The 14,003-nt window shown below is 43.0% G+C and overlaps 1 protein-coding gene across 1 annotated transcript in view; it reads right to left on the minus strand.

The window, feature by feature from the left end:
* The window catches only part of IL31RA (interleukin 31 receptor A), a 34,588-nt gene extending 20,987 nt beyond the window's left edge, over nucleotides 1–13,601 (minus strand). The window contains exons 1-4 of the mRNA XM_058824068.1: nucleotides 13,497–13,601; nucleotides 3,190–3,271; nucleotides 2,364–2,660; nucleotides 805–925 (exon numbers count right to left, since the gene is read on the minus strand). Of these exons, the coding sequence (XP_058680051.1) occupies nucleotides 805–925; nucleotides 2,364–2,660; nucleotides 3,190–3,241 (470 nt within the window). The 5' untranslated portion in view covers nucleotides 3,242–3,271; nucleotides 13,497–13,601. The remainder of the gene's footprint in view (nucleotides 1–804; nucleotides 926–2,363; nucleotides 2,661–3,189; nucleotides 3,272–13,496) is intronic.
* Between the last annotated feature and the right edge of the window lie 402 nt (nucleotides 13,602–14,003).

A 14,003-nucleotide genomic window follows, 5' to 3' on the forward strand; every position in this document is an offset into this window, starting at 1 on the left:
GACTGATAAGTGCATCTGGGACAAATCTGGACTATCACCTTCAAAATCCTACCTGAGATCTGCCTTGGAACAACACTGATTTCACCATTTTCACAGTCACTTATGAAAAATCAAGCTCCTAACCAACATTTAAAATCTAATTGAAATTGAAAGAACCAAGTATCTGTGCTTCTACACTGGAAAGCATGAGACCACTAATTTGTATTTGTAAATAGAAATCCCCAAGCAATCCAAAAGGACAACTCTGGATTTTTTGACTGAAACCTTATGACTCCAAGGGTCACTAGGTTAAATGCTACTGGAGTTAAGCAGAATACTGCAGTAAAGCAGTGGCTTAATGAATTTTGATGGGAATTTTTTAAAGTAGATGAGGAACCAATATTTTTTATGCCCCCAAAATTAGGTTAGTTCATTACATAGAAAGTTTCTGGGAAACTGTCCCATAAAATGCCTCCATTCACCATGGTCACTCAACTTTCAATCTTATTAGTAATGTTACTTCAAAGAACAAGTGAATAGAGAAATATAAATATTTCTCTACTGAATATTGGTTGAGAATTATTTCTTTTGGTTGAGGCTTACTTCTTTTATACAGCACACTAAAAAGGTATCAGACTGCAAGTATTTTCAACAATTACCAACCCTGAATTAATCAATTAAAATTACTGACAAATGCCAAGACTCCAATCTCCATGATGATTTTAAACAGAATCTTCTTTTCTTTAAACAGAAGTCAAGGTGAGAGAGGAAGGGAACTGGCTGCCACACCCCAGCAACCCAGTGCCCAGTATATCTAGTACTTACAGCTTTCGGTAAAGAGTATAGTTCGTCGTAAGACTTGTTTCTCTTCCTGCATTCCAGGTACAGGTAAGGTTAACATCATAGAAATAAATGCAGGAAATATTTTCTGGCATGTCTGGACGAACTACAGTGACAAAGGTTAAAAAAAGCCAGTAAAAATAAGTAACTTTACGCACACCTGATTCTGTTGGTCAAAAAGCAATTATGGCAAACATCAGTGTCTTCATAGCACTTCATTTTATCATCCCTCACTGCCCTCAGAACTCCTCACATTACAAAAATCAAAACCACTCTTCTTACCCTGAGGAGACAGCAAGATTTTCTCCAACTATTTCTCAGAAATACTTTACTAAGTGTGCCTAAAGACAGTAATTCTAACTATCATATATCAAACCACTGCATACATTGTCTTGAACACCTCAGCATACACACACCCCGTCTCCCCTCTGCAACACACCTGTAGTTTGAGGGGAGTCCAGAAAGTAAGAGGTAAACAAAAAACCAGCAAAAGCACAAAAAAAACCAAAAAAACCCCCCCAAAAAAAACTCAACAACAACAAAAAAACAGCAACAACCAAAAAAAAAAACCAGCATCCTCTGACAGACAGAACTCCTTTTGGTTCTCTCCCAGAATATCCAATTTTTTACCCTATGAAAAACCCAAATCTGAGAAACATGCACAGCCTAAAGAGTACAGAAGACAAGTTCCTGGAAAACAGATCTGTGTGACCCCGATGATATCACTAATTCTGGACTCTCTTTATCTTATAAGCAAGATAGCACAAAGGACATAATCTTCTGCAATCTCTATAGTATGAAGTCATCCATAAAAATTTAACACCCTAAAGGCTTTCTTGTTACAGCTCAATTTCTTTACCATTAGAAGAAATTGGAGTAGAAGAAAACTGTGTCCAGTGAAATCGACTGGTTGACAAAGCCCTCTTTTCAAAACAGTATTTTTCTGTCCCATCTAATAGAACTGTCAAAAGATCTTTTATCAACAAGCTTACAGCACATTAAGCTTTGCAGACATGCAAGATCTTTTGCTGGATATTTTTCAACAGATGTTTTGCTTTTATTGCTTCTTTATTAGAATGGGACCTCCCCAGGCATATGTTAGTATACTCTGGATTTGATGTGTTCAATAAATTAGAAAATTTGTATACATATTTTAATGTTCTGCATAAGAGAGTGGATTATAACTTCTTTAGAAGAGAAGAATAGAGAGGAAATCCTCTCTGGAGAAAATTGAAGTTGGCTAGGCTAGAAAGAAGATATAACCAAAGGAATAGATCCACTACCTTTGGAACTCAACAGAAAACTTCAGCTAGGCAAAAGTCAGGGTCAGAAAGGTTACAGACCTGTGTCAGTAAGGAATGCTGGTAATTTCATGCTTTATTTAAAAAAATATGTATGTGTGTATAAATATATATGTATATATATATACACTTGAATACATGTGTTTTAAAATAACACAACCAAAAGCAGCTGTTTTAGAAGTAAAATTATTATACTAAGTTGTTAAAAAGAGTTAAGATTATTTTTTCTGCCTTTCTACTTACAGCCAGATTTAACTTCTGTGTGAGCCAAAGGTAGTTCCTTGTCTGAGTACTTCATTAAACATTCCACATAAGCTATGCTGTAAGTGAAATTATGGATGGTTATATTAGATACAGTCTTATTCACAATGTTATAGTTTTCTGGAGAAATCAATTCATTATTCAATTTCCAAATGATGTGGCTTGCATTTCTCTGTGGCGTGTAGTTCTTTCTAAGAACACAGGATAGTTTCAGGGAGGATCCTCTTTCAATTTCAGGAGATGAAGGAAAAATGTCAGCATCTCTGATGGAGTTTTCATCTAAAAACAAAAGCAAAGACATCACATAGCCATACTCCTCTTAAAATACTAGTAGAAAAATAGTAAGTTGTTTTGTTGTGTACAGATAATTAAATTAATTTTTCTATATAGAATTCAACTAAAATGCCCAGTTAGTCATTCAAATCAGACATTCCTGTTTGAAAATGCAGTTCACATTAATTACTGTATTACAATAGGTTTTACATTAGAGTGATGTTTCAACAACTTCACAGAAATAATGAGGAAGTTTCCATTCAGATACTTTTTAATAGCCCTAAATGAAGAAAAGAAAGTCTTGTACTTCAAGCCTGTTTTTATAAAACATTCCTATCAGTAAAAGCTATGCATGTAATTTACATGCATTTATCACTAATACTTGCAATATCCAAAAATACATTAAACAATTAAGACTAACATTTACAACTAAGCTGCAATATATTTCAGAACTCTTCAAAATTTCATTTGGAGAATGTTATCTTTTGGCAAAACTTCTTACAGCAAGACAGGTGCTAATAATCCAGAAACATACCTCCTACAGAGATGCAGAGCAGGACAAACATCCAAATCAAATTGCTGAACATTTCCTTCTCAGTAAGTATGGGCAGAAAACACTGTCATAAAATAAAAAATTTAAATGATGTTTTTTATTTTTAGAAGTAAAGTGAAGATGCCCTTTTAATATTTTGTTAGCGTTTGTGTCAGAGTTAATAATTTTATTCAGCTTTTCTCACTTGTATTCAAGTGAAGTATTGCTTTGTCTAAGTGTTACTTTCCTGAACAATGCAGAAATTTGATGCAGTTTTACTAAGACAATTTGCACACATTTACGATAAAAAATAGAAAGATAAGCATACCTAAAACACGGCTGAGGGCAATCCAATCCACACAAGTGTTTAACCTTCCAAAGATCATGCAAGTAACTGGTAAGAAATGTATCTCCATTCACTTGACATTCAGCCTGCCTAGTCTTTTCTAAGCAGATTCATCCAGCAAATTCTTTTGAAAATGAGGGCTCTTACAGGAGAAGGAATGATCTGCCTCTCTTGTTCATCACTGCCTAGTAAAGAAATTGTTCAGGAAGTGGACATCAGTCCAGGTCACCTTTCACCCAAAAGAGGGTGAATTCATATTGGTTTTTTTCCCAGTTTTGCCCTGGCAGCAGACCTGAGTGCACTCTGCAAAGACAAAGGAAGGCACCTCTCTTTGCCTTTCTTTTTGAAGAAAAGAACTACTGAACTACTGTGCAGCCAAAAAACCTCAGACTCTAGGTTAAGAAGGAGGAAAGCAAAGTAGTAGACTGATTTCTTCTAAAAGGACAGATGAATCTAGGGTTCCGTATGAAAAAAATTACAAAAATAAAACACTGTCCTTGCCTTGAATGCTGCTATCAGCACTTACAGAATCAACGAATGTTTGTTTGGAAGGGACACCTACTGACCATCTGATTCAAACTTACAAAGAGCCTCCTACAGCCAGTTCCCCAGGACTGTGTCCAGACAGCTTCTGAAGATCTCCCTTAATGGAAAGTCCACAAACTCCCTGGGTAACCTGCTCCACTACTCATTCACTCTCATAGCAAAAAAAAGTATTTCCTGATGCTCAGAAGGAACCTCCTGTGTTTGAGCTTGTGCCCACTGATCCTGATCACTGCCTCTGATCCTATCACTGGGAAGATTCTGGCTCTTTGGTACACTGCTGAGACTCCTCCGAGCTTTCTCTTCTCCAGGTGAATGGTTCCAGCTTCCATATGGCAGATGCTCCAGTACATTAACCATCATTGAGGCCACTCCCTGAATTCTCTCCAGTATGTCCATGTCTCTCTTGCCGTCAGGAGCCAGAACTGGGACAAAATACTCCAAGTGTGGGCTCAGTAGTGCTGAACAGAGGGATCACCTCATTGACCTGCTGGTTGCAGTCCTAACACAGCCCAGGAAACCAGCATACTTTGTCACAAGGGCACATTGCTGGCTCATGCTCTACTGGGTGTTGGGGACCACCAGAGCATTTTCTGCAAAGCTGGCTGGTGGAGACTTGGACAGGCCCCTGTGCTGCTGTCCGGGGTTGTACCTCCCCAGATGAAGGATTTGGCACTTCTCCTTATTGAAGTTCCTGCCAGCCCATTTCTCCAGCTTGCCAAGTTCTCTGTGGACAGCAGCTCAGCCCACCAGCTTATTTCTCATCCCTTCCAGTTTTGTGTCATCAGCAAACTCACTGAAGGCAAGCTCGGCCACAGCATTCTAATCCAGAACATGCTGAACAGGACTGGATCCAGTATGGCCCACTGGGGTACATCACCAGTGACTGGCCCCCAGATGGACTTCACCACTGATCACCACCCTGTGGGTCCATCTATTTAGCCAGTTTTCAATTCACTTCACTGCTCACCCAGCCCACACTTCATCAACTTGTCTGTAAGAACCTGTCTGTAGAGTGGACCAACCCCACCATGAATGGCAACCCACACTACTCCTTCGGCTAGTAAGTAGAAGATCTGCCTGTAGAAAGCAGAGGTGTCAGATCCCCTTAACCACACAAGAGCCTAGAGCCCAGTATTCCTATTTCCTGGACAAGTAGCTCTAGTTACCATGCTCATAAGCAACACGTGGGCATTAGTATTTTGCAGCTAGTTGGGGTCCACGTTTCACATTAGGTTTTCAGATTTGTCTGGAATTTCAGCTCTCCATCAAACCTGTGTGTCAGGAAGGCTCCAGGTGGGAGGCAAGTACTATCTCCCTAGAACAGCCACACCAGTAGCTTTCAGTCCCAACAAAGTATCTCCTCCTCCCACAGCTTCAGATAATGCCACAAAGCAGGTGTGCACCCAGTCACTGGACAGAGATCTAAGTGGGATATAGGCAGTAGGGGTTATGCCCTATGCTATGGTTCTTTCCACAAAAACTTCTTGGATTTGCTAAAAACTTAAACTTTACAGTAATCTAAAATAGAAAAACATGGTAAAAACAATGCATTAAGCTCAGTTTCTGTCAGAAATCAACTTAAATATTATTTTAAGTTTGTCTTGGGAAGCACTTTATAAACTTTAGGGCTATGACAGTAAAAAAACAGAAGGAAAAAAAATGAAAAGCACATGTGGGATACAAAGAAAAATGTGGAGGAGTTTGTCCAGTGACATATTCCTAAATTACAGCAGTAGCAAGATGTGTACCAACAAGAAATGAAGCCAGTCCATAAAGAGAATATATTACTTATTCATGTAGGGTATATGTTCTTGTTCTCAAAGAACTAAAGATGAATTACACATTCCATGTGGCAATTAAAAAATAGCAGTTGTTCTGAGTATTCTGTACCAGCACAACACCAGAAGCTTTCCTCATTGCCCTTGATGTATCTGGCCAGATTTAATTCCATCAGGATTTTAAACTTTCCTAATCTGATCTCTGGTTTCTTTTTGCATTCTTCCCAAGCTACCTGTCCCTGTTTCCACCCTGTATAGACCTTGTTTTTGTGTTTGAGCTCATCCAAGCAGCCTTCCCAGTGTTTTTGACCAACTTTCTCTTTGTTAGAATGCATCAATCCTGAGCTTAAGGAGGATGATCCTTGAATACCAGCTCTCTAGGGTCCCTCTTCTCTCCAGAGATTTATCCGTGGTGTTCTACCAAGCAGGTTCCTGAAGAGGCCAAAGTCTGGTCCCCTGAGCCCGGGATTATGAGCCTATTGTCCTTGCTGCCCTAAGGATCTCAGGCAAATTCAGCATTTCATACTCATGGCAGTCAAGATTGCCCCTGAGCTTCACCTTCCCACCAGCCCCTCCTTGTTGGTGACAACACAGTCCATCACAGCACTTCTCCTCGCCACTCTACTGTCACCTGGAGAAGGAAGTTACCACCAACACATTCCAAAAACCTCTTGGATTGCCTAAGCCCAGCTGTGTTGCCCCTCCAACAGATACTGGGCAGGTTGAAGACCCCCATGAACACCAGGGTTTATGAGCACAAGGTTGCTCACAAGGCAGAGTTTCATCTGCCCAGCCCTCCTGGTCAGGTGGCCTATAGCAGACTCCAGAGGAATGTCCCCTGTCCCCTCCCTCCCTTTAACCCTGACCCATCCCTGTCTGTCAGCTCCTCACCCACCCCAGGCAGAGCTCTGTGCTCTCCAGCTGTCACTGACACAGGAGGTGACACCTTCCCCTCACCTCCCTGCCTGCCCTTCCTAAAGAACCGGCATCCTTCCATTCCAGCACTCCAGCCACAGGAACCGTCCCACCACATCTCCACTGAGACAACAAGATCACAGCCCTGCAGGCACACACCTGTCTGTAACTCCCCATTTATTCCCCATAATAAGAGCTAAAGCTTCTGCTGATATCCTACATGCAGATTTACTATTTTTGAGGGGATATGAGACAGAAGAGGCTGCATTTCAGCCAAAATAGTCCAGTTCTTTCCAAGAATAAAGCAAAAAAAAACTTTTACCAGATTCCTTTAACTAGCTCCAGCAATTCCATTCTTTCTTAGAAAGGAGATGGAATTCAGAAGCATTGGCAAACAATAAAAACATTTTTGCATAATGCTTAAGCTGAAAATACCACATGACATATCCCATCACAGTGGAGCACAGAACTGCACGAACAGGCATGATCAAGCTGGCTGCTATGCCAAGTTAGAAGCCTTTGAAAAATTTTAGTTTCCCATGCACACCAGAATGCTTAAATAGTTGAAGATTCCATCCAGACTCGGTGCTCCTCACCCTGTATCCATTCTGTACCTTTTCCCCCTCTTCTAGTTCTTCTCTAGTACTCAGCTATACCATAAGTCACTTCCACTTGCCAAAACAGCAGAAGACTAAGAAAAAAAGGTATTTGTACTACATCAGCAAATGTAAGGCATTTGAGTTGGTGAAACACAGGAGATAACTGGGGAGAGAGCCCTCCATGACTTTTCCCAGATGTCAGCTGGTTATTTTGTTCAGTCCTCCTGCTTCTACTTTGTCCAGTATCAATTAGCAGCTGTTTATACGGCATGACAGTTACTACTTGCCAGAAACCAAGGTAGTGACTTAGGAGGTTACAGTGCTGCTCAAATCTTATGTGCTTGTCAGGACACTGATAAATGATATGTGACAAGATAGCTTGTTGGCTGTTTACTGAAGAGTTGTATATGTAAAAGCGATCAAAGAATGTGCCTGAGTGAAAATTTCACCATATGTGTATGTGTTTAACTTAAAGATGTCTATAAAAGCTGTCTTCTTCAAGTGATGCAAAAATTGATTCATCAAAGCAAGACTTTTCCCCATATTGCATTTAAGACCATTTATTAATTTATTAATTGACCTTCTTCCCCATTTCAGGACAAGAAACCTTTTTCCATTCAGATCTTATTCTAGGATTGCTTTCAACTACATGAACTACATGCCTCTGGTATACAGTGTAGATTTTACATCAAGAATAAAGAATATCTATAAATGTAAAGACAGCATGTCATGGAGTCATTGAATCACAGAATGTTAAGGGTTGGAAGGGATCTTAAAGACCATCTAATCCTAACACTTCCTTCCATGTTCAGGGACACCTCCCATTAGACCTCGTTGCTCAAGGCCTTATCCAACCTGGCCTCAAACACTTCCAGGAATGGGGCATCCACAACTTCCCTGAGCAACTTGCTCCAGTATTTCACCACCCTCACAGTAAAGATTTTCTTCCTAGTATCTAATCTAAATTTCCCTCCTTTCAGGCGTGTATTTTGCCATGTCACTCCAGTTCCTGTCAGAGAATCCCTCTCCAGCTTCCCTGTAGGCCCTTTCAGGTACTGGAAGGTGTCTCTGAGGTCCCCACACAATCCTCTCCTCCCCAGGCTGAACAGCCCCAGCTTGCTCAGCCCATCCTCATAGCAGGGGTGCTCCAGCCCTCACCGACCTCCTGGCCCTCCTCTGGACTTGTTCTAACAACTCCTTGTCATCATGCTGGGAACCCCAGAGCTGGATGCAGTGCTGCAGGTGGGGTCTCAGCAGAGCAGAGGGGTAGAACTCCTCTCTCATCTGCTGGCCAATGGTGCTGTGGATGCAGCCCGGGATTCCCGTGGCTTTCTGGGCTGGGAGCACTCACTGCTGGCTCATGGTGAGTTTTTCATCAGCCACCACCCCCAAGTCCCTCCCCTCAGGGCTGCTCTCCATCACTTCTCTGCCCAGCCTGTGGGTGTGCCTGGGATTGCCCAATGCAGGTGCAGGACCTTGCCCTTGGCCTTGCTGAGCTCCCTGAGGTTTGCAGGGTCCCACCTCTCAAGCCTGTCCAGGTCCCTGTGGATGCCATCCCCGCCCTCCCCTGTGTGGACAGCCCCACCCAGCTCAGTGTCAGCAGCAAACATGCTGAGACTGCCCTGGATCCCACTGTCCACATCCCTGACAAAGGTGTGGGACAGTATCGGCCCCAGGACCCACCCCTGAGGGACACCACTCCTCACTGGTCTCCATGTGGACAAGGAGCTACTGACCACAACTCTTTGTGTGTGGCCATCCAGCCAATTCTTTCCCCACTGAGTGGTCCATCCATCAAATGTCTCCAACACAGAGACAAGGATGGCAAGCGGGACTGTCAAATTCTTTGCTTAAATTCAGGTAGACAATGGGAGTTGTTCTGCCCTTGTCCACCAAAGCTGTAGCACCCTATCAGAGAAGGCCATCAAATTTGTGAGGCATGGTTTGCCCTTAGTAAAGCCATGTTGGTTGTCTCCAAACACCTGCTTGTTTTCCATGTGCCTTAGCACAGTTTCCAGGAGAATCTGCTCCATGATCTTTCCTAGCACAGAGGAAAGATGCTCTGTAGTTCTATGGGGTTTCTGCATTCCCCTTTCTTAAAATGGGGGTTATAGTTCCTCTTTTCAGTCATCAGAGACTTCATTTGACAGCCACAATTTTTCAAAAATTATGTACAGTGCTTTAGGAGCTTCTTTCTGCCATATCCCTCAGGACCCACAGATGAATCTTATTGGATCCCATGGATCTGTGCACATTCAGGCTCCTTAGATGGTCTCAGACTTGATCCTCTCCTACAGTGGGTTTAGGGTTTTCATTCTCCCAGTCTCTGCATTTGCTTCTCTTGACTTGATTGACATGGCTGGAACTCTGCTGTTTAAGACTGAGGCACAGAGATTGTTGAGAACCTCAGCCTTCTCTTCACCCAGGATATCCATGTCTCCCATTTCCTTTTGAAGAGGGCCTAACCTTTCTCTTCCTTGCAACATATCCATGGACACAAGGTGCACAGTGCCCAGCACAGGGGGACAATCCCTGCCCTGGCCCTGCTGGCCACAACATTGCTGATCCAGGCCAGGATGCCATTGGCCTTCTTGGCCACCTGGGCACAGCCTGGCTCATGTCCAGCTGCTGTCACCAGCACCCCCAGCTCCTTTCCAGCCACTCTGCCCCAGCCTGTGGAGCTGCCTGGGGTTGTTGTGACCCAAGGGCAGGACCTGACACTTGGTCTTGTTGAACCTCACACCATTGGCCTCAGCCGAGATCCAGCCTGCCCAGATCCCTCTGCAGGGACTTCCTGCCCTCCAGCAGATCAACTCCTGCCCAACTTGGTTTCACCTGCAAACTGACTGAGTGCGCCCTTGGATCCCCTTGTGAGGATCAGCAATAAGGATTCTGAACAGGATGAGGCTCCAGTACTGAGCTCTAGGGAACCTCATTAGCAACCAGCTGCCAACTGGATGTGGCACCATGCAGCACCGTTCTTTGTTCCAGTCATTCAAGAATTTTTAACATCTTTGCTGATATGTGACAGGAAATTCTTCCCTACGAAGTTTGACACTCTTCTAACAACTATGAAGGAAGAAGCTGAATAGACACTCCTCCTTTTATTTAGTCTTTACCATCCATTTCTACAGCTCTCCCATGGTGGCTGCCACGTGGAGAGACAGACCTTGCCCTATCTACAGCCAGCAAATGCTGAAAGTCAGGAGCCTAAGCCTCTGCTCTAGTCCACTGGGCCACTCAGCTGCAGTGTTCTGCAAAATGCACCTGGAAAAGCAATAACCATGAGTTTTCAGAACTCCAAGATTCAAATCCATCAGCACTTACACAAATTCTAGAGAGAAAGAGGACATTCAGGAAAATTATTCAAATATGTACTTCAGCATCCTTTTTGGTAACAGGGTGCCTCCGATTCATGATCGGTCAGGACTGCAGCAAAGGTGAGCACCAGTGAGCATCTGAAGAGGAAAACAGGGTTTCCTACATTGGTCAGAGAAGACAATGACATGTGAACATAATGGAAGAAGAAGTAAACTCAAGGGACAGCTAATGGGTATTTTCAACTTTTTAACCCCTATGACCTATGCACTGACAAGCCCATCATGGGAAAAATGACAGATATTATGATGAAAGATCCTGGGGACACTGATTCCATAATCCACAGTCTTTAACTGAGCCAAAAATAGTCAGTTGAACCTCTGGGCAGGATGAATAGCAGTCAAACATTTACCTTTAAATAGAACTCGATTGAAACAGGTGTTAGGTGCACTTTCTTCTGGAAAATAAACCTAAATGTATTTTAAATTATGATGGCCTACCAGAAAACTTAATGGTATCATAATCTACTAACACAATTTATAAATTCAAACACTGCATATCTATTCAGAAAACTACTAAGCTTACAGACATATCTGAAGGACCCATATGGTGAGGCTCTGGAAATGCTGTATCAACTGTTGACCACAGAAACTTGTTCAAAAAACACAGTAACGTCAAAAAAAAAAAAGAAAAAAAAGAAAAAAATCATCATAATGTAAAACAACTTGTCAATTTAAAAACTTCAAACTAACTGGAAACTGAAAAGCAGGAAAGCCATTTTTCCTCTTTCAGTCTCTAAATAGCCAATGCAGGCACAAAAGGATAAGATACATTTGTTCCAAAATTCTGAAGGACACAGTTACCAGGAAAAGTCAGTTTTGCTAATAACTGCTGATAACAGTTATTTTGCTTAGTATATCCTGGAGTTACAGATGCAAAACTGGACTGTTATGGAATCAGCTACAGCCTCAAAATGCAGAATATAGTTATAATCCCTGTAGTACTGCAGTGCTGCAAGTAGAAGAACACGGAACACAGTGCAGGTAATACCATGCTCCGCAGACATGAGAAGGCAAGAGAACAAAATAAGCACAAAACTTCACTTTCATACTTTCTTCACACTCAAAAAAGATGACCATGACCTTGAAATGTACCTGTACGTATATGTAATATATTAAATATCTGAAAAAGATAGTTGATCATGTTATTTTAGAAAACATTAAAACTCAGATTCATTGCAGCACCATAACCCTGCTGCTTCAGATCAACTCCTAAGGGTTATATATCCAGCTTTTCTTTACTATCTATGCTGTAAACTTTATTAACAATACTTTTGTATCTTAGTCAAAACTGCAAGGCAAAACATGGCATAGTAGTGAGAATCAGGCTCGAAACACTACTAAACACATTTATGTTTTAACTTCTCCTAATTTATGTTTTAACTTCTCCTAATATGGAATTTTTGGATTGAAAATGCCCCCTACAAGCACCAAATCATGCAAAAATTCCTCAGGTTTTAATGATTATTATAGAAAAATCAAGATCTTTAATCTTCAATACTGCAACCTCTATGATATAAGCCCAAAGCTTCTTTCTCCCTTTTTCCCCTTTTGAGACCTGTTTTGTTACAGATTAGCCTCTGACAGAAAAATCTGAACTGGCCACTCCATTCTTCCGCCCAATACACGAAGCTTCCTTCAAGCACAAAAACATCCTCTTGCCCAATCAGTTTCTTAATTCACAGACAGAGTCCAGAAGCTGCATTTCAACTATTTTAGACAATCATAGAATCATTTTGGTTCCAGAAAACCATCAAGTGCAACCATTAACACACCACTGCCAAGTCCAGCGCTAACCCATGTTCCCAAGCACCACATCTACAAGCCTTTTAAATACCCCCAGGGACAACGACTCCACCACTTTCCCAGGCAGCCTGTTCCAGGGCTTGAAAACTTTTTCTGACAATAAAGATTTCCTAATATCCAATCTAAACCTTTCCCGGTTCAACTTGTAGCAATTTTCTTGTCTGTTGTTTATAGCCCGGGAGAAGAGACTGACCCTCATCTCAGCACCTCCTTTCAGGCATTTGCAGAGAGTGATAAGGCCATCCCTGAGCCTTTTTCCAGGAAAAACACCCCCAGCTCCTCCTCACAGGACTTGTGCTCCAGACCCTCCTCTGCCAAAAGACAAGTCATGCAGTCCATTACAAGTAAGAAGGCAAGTGACACTCCCCCAGTGTAAGCAGGAGCGCATGGAGATGATATTCATTATGGATATGTACACAAACACATTACAAAAATATTTTTCTCAGAAGGCAGAAATTGCAAACATTGGAGAAACCTGGGCCCAGTACATTTAGATCTGATTCACCACTTCAAGAAAATCTGTGAGTACAAATTAAGCAGAGAGCAATTAAGTAACAGCTTTTCCTTCCTTTGATGATTGCATACACGGCAATCATTTTGAGAACTGACTCTTAACCATTACACACACAAGGCAAACCACTGCCAAACATCTGTATTGCATTCTTTACAAACTGAGACAAATGAGCTAAACAAAGTTTCAATTCTTACTGTCTCACGGACTTGAAAGAAGAAACCAAAAGAATCTTTTCAGCCCGAAGAGACACAGAAGCATGTCCTGCCCCAAGTCTCGGACGAACGCCTGGAGAGATGCGAATGCAAGCAAGCTTCACTGCTAGAGATCCACGCGAGTAACAGTCCGGGGAAGAGTTTCCACACTCTCCCACACTTCATATAAATGAACGCGAGCAGAGACCCATCTGCTGAAAGCATCTTTTTCACTTACCTCAGCTAAGCTTGTTTTAACAGGGGCCTCTGCCTCCCCGCGACCGCGAAGGGACGGACAAAATGGGAAGTTGCCCGGCTGAGCACAAGTAACGCTTTTTCCTGTAATTCCGAAGGCCAGAACGCCCCACGCCCGCCGCCGGCACTAGCGGGGCTGGACTCCGCTGCAGCTGCTCGCACGGCCCCGGCCGCCCGCGGGCGGATGCTCTGCCCTGCCCGGAGCCGAGACGCGAGCCCGCCCCCGGAGCCACCGCCCGGCCCTGTCCGGCCCCTCCGCGCCCTGATCGCCTCCCGCCGGCCCTGAGGCCGCTCCCCACTCCCGCCGGCCCCGAGGCCGCTCCCAGCTCCCGCCGCACCGGCTGTGAGGGTGCGGCCCCGGCAGCCCCGGCGCTGTCTCGGGCGAGAGTGTAGGCACTGGCATTTTGGTGCCAGTGGATCAAGTAAAGAGCGTCTTTAAATCGCACAAAGACGCGCAGCGAAACAAGGATTTTGGGCTGGGTAACAGCCA

The sequence above is a fragment of the Ammospiza caudacuta genome, chromosome Z (assembly GCF_027887145.1).
Source record: "Ammospiza caudacuta isolate bAmmCau1 chromosome Z, bAmmCau1.pri, whole genome shotgun sequence".
NCBI lineage: Eukaryota > Metazoa > Chordata > Aves > Passeriformes > Passerellidae > Ammospiza > Ammospiza caudacuta.